The sequence below is a fragment of the Mya arenaria genome, chromosome 12, assembly GCF_026914265.1.
Source record: "Mya arenaria isolate MELC-2E11 chromosome 12, ASM2691426v1".
NCBI classification, from domain to species: domain Eukaryota; kingdom Metazoa; phylum Mollusca; class Bivalvia; order Myida; family Myidae; genus Mya; species Mya arenaria.
The window spans coordinates 21,410,193-21,415,981 of NC_069133.1; the positions used below are offsets into that span (position 1 = coordinate 21,410,193).

At 35.6% G+C, this 5,789-nt stretch overlaps 1 protein-coding gene across 1 annotated transcript; it reads right to left on the minus strand.

Annotated features, from left to right (window-relative positions):
• Window positions 1–1,050: 1,050 nt before the first annotated feature.
• On the minus strand, window positions 1,051–4,137 carry LOC128212171 (ctenidin-3-like). Its single transcript, XM_052917477.1, has 3 exons — window positions 4,064–4,137; window positions 1,374–2,068; window positions 1,051–1,164 (listed from the first exon to the last, which is right to left on the minus strand). Exons 2-3 carry the CDS (start codon window positions 2,062–2,064, stop codon window positions 1,157–1,159), a joined length of 699 nt encoding a protein of 232 aa, XP_052773437.1. The 5' UTR covers window positions 2,065–2,068; window positions 4,064–4,137; the 3' UTR covers window positions 1,051–1,156.
• Between the last annotated feature and the right edge of the window lie 1,652 nt (window positions 4,138–5,789).

Sequence of the window (5,789 nt, forward strand, 5' to 3'; positions counted from 1 at the left end):
TCGAAATCAGGACATTATTTTTCAGCGGCGTGTTGAGCAGATTTGTGCGAACACTTAATACAATTGATATTATTTGTACAGACATATTGATGAACTGTATGTATTGAAGTGTGTCCACATGAACGGGGTGTAAAACCATGCGTAAAAAGTCCTGTCAATATTTTCATTGAAACGCAATTTACGCCAATAACGGGGTTATGCCCTTAAGCTTTCGATCTGTTTTGAAAAGGTGCCCTTAGTGCAAATGTATTTAATATTTACGCCATAAGCAGAGGCGGTTCCAGGATTTCACATTTGAGGAGGCGTGACTTTGGGTCGTGACCGTTTGGCACGCGCCCCTGCCTAGTCAAAAATGGTGCATTTTGGACTTGTATTATTACTTTTGTACCTCCCGTATTAAAATAAAAAGTAAACTTGGACGATTTTAGAGGGGATCCGCTAGTTATTAGGATCACCGGTAGTGCTCCTATCTACCCGTCTTATTCTGACTGAATGAAAGGTTTAGTAAAGCGTAATAGGAACACAAAAAAAAACATACTTCTAAGGGTTGCATGTGGCGCGGAGTTGTGTTTAATTTCAATTAGCAGGTGTAGAAACTATTGCAATGAAAAACGATCATTGATTTAGGCTCTCTCTCTGTCTGTCTCTCTCTCTCTCTTTCTCTCTCTCTGGATTCAAAGCGTATGAATGTATGCTGTATTTGTTTATGTACGTTATATTTCACAAATATAACATCGTTGCTAAACATTGTTTAATCCAAATGTCCTTATATTGGATTCAACTCACATTTACATACTGTTGTCTTAAAGACATCTTTAAAATAGCACACTTCCGAACACTTTATTTATAACACATGTTGTGTTTTTAAGATGCATACGAAAAGTGAAGAATGACTGTATCACGAGTTATTTTATTTTTATGGACTAGGCTTGTGATAATTATGATGGGATTTGCTAATTTGATGCTTATTTTTTATACACTTTATTGAACAAGGGGATCAACGGTCATTTCTCTTTCTTCATTACCCAACAATGATTTGTAAGACTGTATCAATTGATAGAGAACCAACTGACACAAATTGCAGTTATTTAGTAATTTTTATTGCAACATAGTAAAACAGTAAAAGTTGGTGTCAATTGAATCGAGGGGCAAGTATTTAGTATTCTGAAACAAAAAAGAAAACAACCATAACTATAATGGTATCATAAATACTATGATTAATTTGAAATCATACTGAAACATAAAGCACATTGTAAAAATGTCTAGTATTTTAGCCAGCAGTAACAATTTAGCTAATAATTCATATACTTAAAGATAACATTCAATGAAAAACATTTTTATTTAACCAATTAAAGTTAACAAATGTAACATACTCTTTCCGTAGCCTCCACCGTAACCGCCATAGCCACCACCGTAGCCGCCACCCCATCCGCCACCGTAACCGCCACCATAACCTCCTCCGTAACCGCCATAGCCGCCACCATAACCGCCACCGTAACCGCCATAGCCGCCACCATAACCGCCATAACCACCATAGCCGCCACCATAACCGCCACCGTAACCTCCATAGCCGCCACCGGAACCACCAAAGCCTCCATAACCCAATTTCTTGTAGCCACCGAAGCCTCCGCCCCAGCCACCACCATAACCGCCATAGCCGCCACCGAAGCCGCCACCATAGCCGCCACCATAGCCGCCACCAAAGCCGCCACCATAGCCGCCATAGCCTCCACCATAGCCGCCACCGTAGCCGCCATAACCACCACCGTAACCGCCCCATTTGCCGAAGCCGCCACCGTAACCGCCATAGCCGCCACCGTAACCGCCGCCGTAGCCGCCATAACCGCCACCGTAACCGCCGCCGTAGCCGCCATAACCGCCACCGTAACCGCCATATCCGCCCCAGCTGCCACCGTAACCGCCATAACCGCCACCGTAACCACCTAGGCCGCCATAGCCACCGCCATAGCCACCTCTGTAACCACCGTATCCGTATCCCTTTTTACGATAGGCTTGGCATGCCACGATGGCACCGAACAGAGCGAGAATTGCTAGAACCTTCATGGTGCTGAAAAAATATTGGTTTATGTTGATAATTTTGATACTACACAGCTATCATTAGAAAGTACAGAGACGAGCCCCGTCGCCTAAAATTTAACGAAGAACATTTATATATAGGCACAAGGATCAAAGTAAAACAAGCATCAAACAAGAGACGCAACTTTACAAGAGATGCACTCTTACTCCAAAAAATAAAATGTACCAAAATTTAAACGAGTGTTTTATTTTATTGAAAGGAATAATTTATCGAAAACAATGGTTTTTATAAAGAAGACCGTGTTTAATTTGAAAGAAATGTGCAGAAAATTGTTAATCTTTATGGACTCCCCAGTCATTTAAAATTTGTGTATTTTCAGCTATAAAATACACGCTTACAATCTCGTAAACAGTAATTAATTTTTCAGAAATGCATTTTTAGTTAGTAGGGTGTGTGTTCGGGGGTGTGTGGGGGTGTTGTGTTTAAAAAAAGTCCTTCATGGTTTCCATTATACTTAAAACGTTTTGTATGTATTAACAACTGTCAAGGGATATATTTGATGTTTTAGATAGAATAAGCTGACATCATTCCGGGCCTGAAAGATCATTTTCAAGATTATCCAAATCGTAGTTAAGACAAAAATCAAAATCACTCATTACAGTACACTGTTATCGTTATCGAATAGGTCTCTTTTGCGTATTGATAATTGAGTTAAAAGTCGGCGGCCTCATCACGTTTTCGTATATTTCGAAATCTATTTACGAGGTAAATCCGGAAGCTTGTCGGAGATGGCCGAGTTATTAAATGCACAATACGTTTCTACAAATCTTATGGAACCTTTTAGTTGTAATACCATCAGTCCGCCCTGTGCTTTATTAGTATGTACGGTATGTTTTTTAACAAAGACCCGTTTATATCATATATGCAGCTGAAAAAGACACTGAGGTTGACAAAAAATATAGGTATATTGATGTTTCGCACGATACACATTTTGAATCTGAAGCAAGATATAATTTGAAACAATTAGTAAGGCTGTAAATGTTTTTTGATTACAATAATACAATGAAAATAACAGTCGCAAATTACCCCCCCAGCCCACTTCACCCACATGTTCAGAGTCACAAGGCAGAGGAAAGGCCCAAACGATAATGAACACAAAGATGAAAACAGCACATACAAGTTAAAGTTTTAATGCTTTTTCTGACAATTATTCAACTGAATGCTCAAACCTTACGTTTTCTGTTTATAACATGCCCTTATCGGTTGTTTAACTGTATCAAATTGATTGCCTGGTGAACAGATATTAAGCAAGATATGATCTATAAAGTGAATCGCTAAAAGCAACAATAAAATTATTTAGAATAGTTTAAGCATTTGCTTCTGATTTGAATCCGCTAAAAGCAATAATAAATTGAATAAGAATATTTTAAGCATTTGTTTCTAATAAGAATATGATGCTGCTGTTTCTTTCCCTTATGACAGCATAACACTATGAGTTGCTTGCAGTCCCATATTATTTATATCGTATTAGCTAAATACAAGTAGTAAATTGTTTGAAAGTGGTTAAGTCTTTGGTTTGATCAGTGACCCGAAAAGCTTTTTGATAAGTCAAAAGTTATCAAAATAAAACACAATAAGTATTAACTTATGAGCATTAAATTAAAAAAGACTTACCAAAATATATCCTATGTACAACTACACCAAGTCTTTTTACAACTTCATGACTACTTAACTGTATGAAAGCTTTCACATGGTACACCGTAATACATAAATATCAAAAGTTGTCGCTCTTCAAGAGTTTATGTGAGTCTTTCCGAACCCATTCGGTTCACTGTCCTAACCCATCCGTAAGTCTCAGCCCGATGCATTAATTCAAAATATCTTAATTCAAAGTCCAAAATACATTGAAATTTCCATATTTATCATTTATTTAAGTGAGTTAAGATGTTATATAACTGTGAAATTTGTTAGAACACAATTAAGTTTCTGTTTTTTATTCCAAATAATAAGCTTTTTCCCACTTACGTGTTGCAGCGAGGAATTGCAGCAGCAGCAACAGTCACTGCAAATGTGAGGGATTGTGGGGCTTTTATACACGGTTTAACGGCAACATTACGTGATTTGAAAGACAAATTGTGTCACAAAAATGTGGCTTCTGTATTTACAATTCAATCCATCAATTACGGATTTAAGAGTTTCATTCCTTATCAATGTTTAATATGCTAATTAGGGTGTGCATAATGAAGAAATACGAACCAAACATAGAAAATATACATAAGAAAGAATACAATGTGTTTTTGATTTCATCTCCTCGGTTAAAACTTTAATAAGTTATGGATTGAAAGTGATTTATAACGAAGTTAAGCGAAATGGTTGTTGTTGTTTAAGGAATTTGCATTTCTCGAGAACATATATCGAAATAAGCAATCACTCAAAGTATTTCATCACACACGACTGAATTGTATTGAACCGTTAGCGAAACAGGTATATTAAGCATATTAGGTATAAACCGGATTGCGAGAAAGGTTAAACCAACTCAATACATGTACGATATTTATTTAAAGAGTCAGGTCAAAATATAGTTTTATTGCAGCTTCATTTATGTTTGGCATGTTTTTTTTGTTCTTATTCTCCTTAGAAGAAAGAACTAAGCGGTTTAATTATTTGTTGACATTTGACAAGTGCAACGCCGCCTTTGAAGAAAGACATGATAAGAGACAATAATAACAAGAAATGTTAAGGATGAGTGGGTTATTAACAAAACGAGCGTTCTAAGCAAGCTAATCATCGAAGTGAACATGATCACAGGTTAAGTGTGATGTATTGAGTAATATGATGAACAACTTATTTCTTAATTAGAAAACGTATGTGAAAACAAATTGTAAGTTGTTAATTATATCATATTTACGTTACAAAATATTAATAATAATAAATTCATGATGTCGAATGCATATTATCTGTTTACCACAAACCGCAAATAATGATTTTTGTAGAATGGCAACGAGTGCATAAATGATATTGATCTGTCTGTCTTAGCATAAGGTCTGATTTTTTTATGTACAAACATCATGGAAACATAAGTAACCAAACCTCCTTTTATGTTATACTATTGCAATATGTAGACTAGCATGGATTAAAACAATAAAACAATATCTTAAAGCATTACTTTGTTAAAGAAATATAACAATTTAAATTCGTACACTTTAGTAAAAATATTCACAATTTTCTCAAACATTACTTTAACTTATAAGGTAATGTATACTAAAGAAATTTTATTCTCTTTTTGGGGCCAAAAATATATGCCAAATTACAAAAAGACGTACAAATAAGACACTAACAATGCAACATTATCAAATTTAAATTTTGAAATGTTCTTAACTTATTTTTACCTGAATTACTGTTTTGTATACTCGAAAACATTATAGTTAAATTCAGAGCTTGACATGGATATTGTTCTTAAATGTATAATATTGCTTTTGGTCATAATTATCAACATACATATGATTGTCCTCACACCAGTTATATAAACAATTTAGAACACATTGTAGATCTTGTTCATTTTTTATTCAAGAAGTACTTCGTCTTCATCAATCAAAATTGACAAGCATGGGCGTTTTCCAAGTTCAATGCCTTAACATAGTAATAATTAAGCTGATTGGCTAGCTCATTAATAAAGCAATTAACATAATCGAAAATATAGCCTTGGCGCAGATATATCTTAAGGTCCGGCCTGTCAGACCTATATCCATTA

Excerpts from the sequence above, each read along its gene's own strand:
- LOC128212171 (XM_052917477.1), bottom strand. The coding sequence starts at position 2,064 with ATGAAGGTTCTAGCAATTCTCGCTCTGTTCGGTGCCATCGTGGCATGC.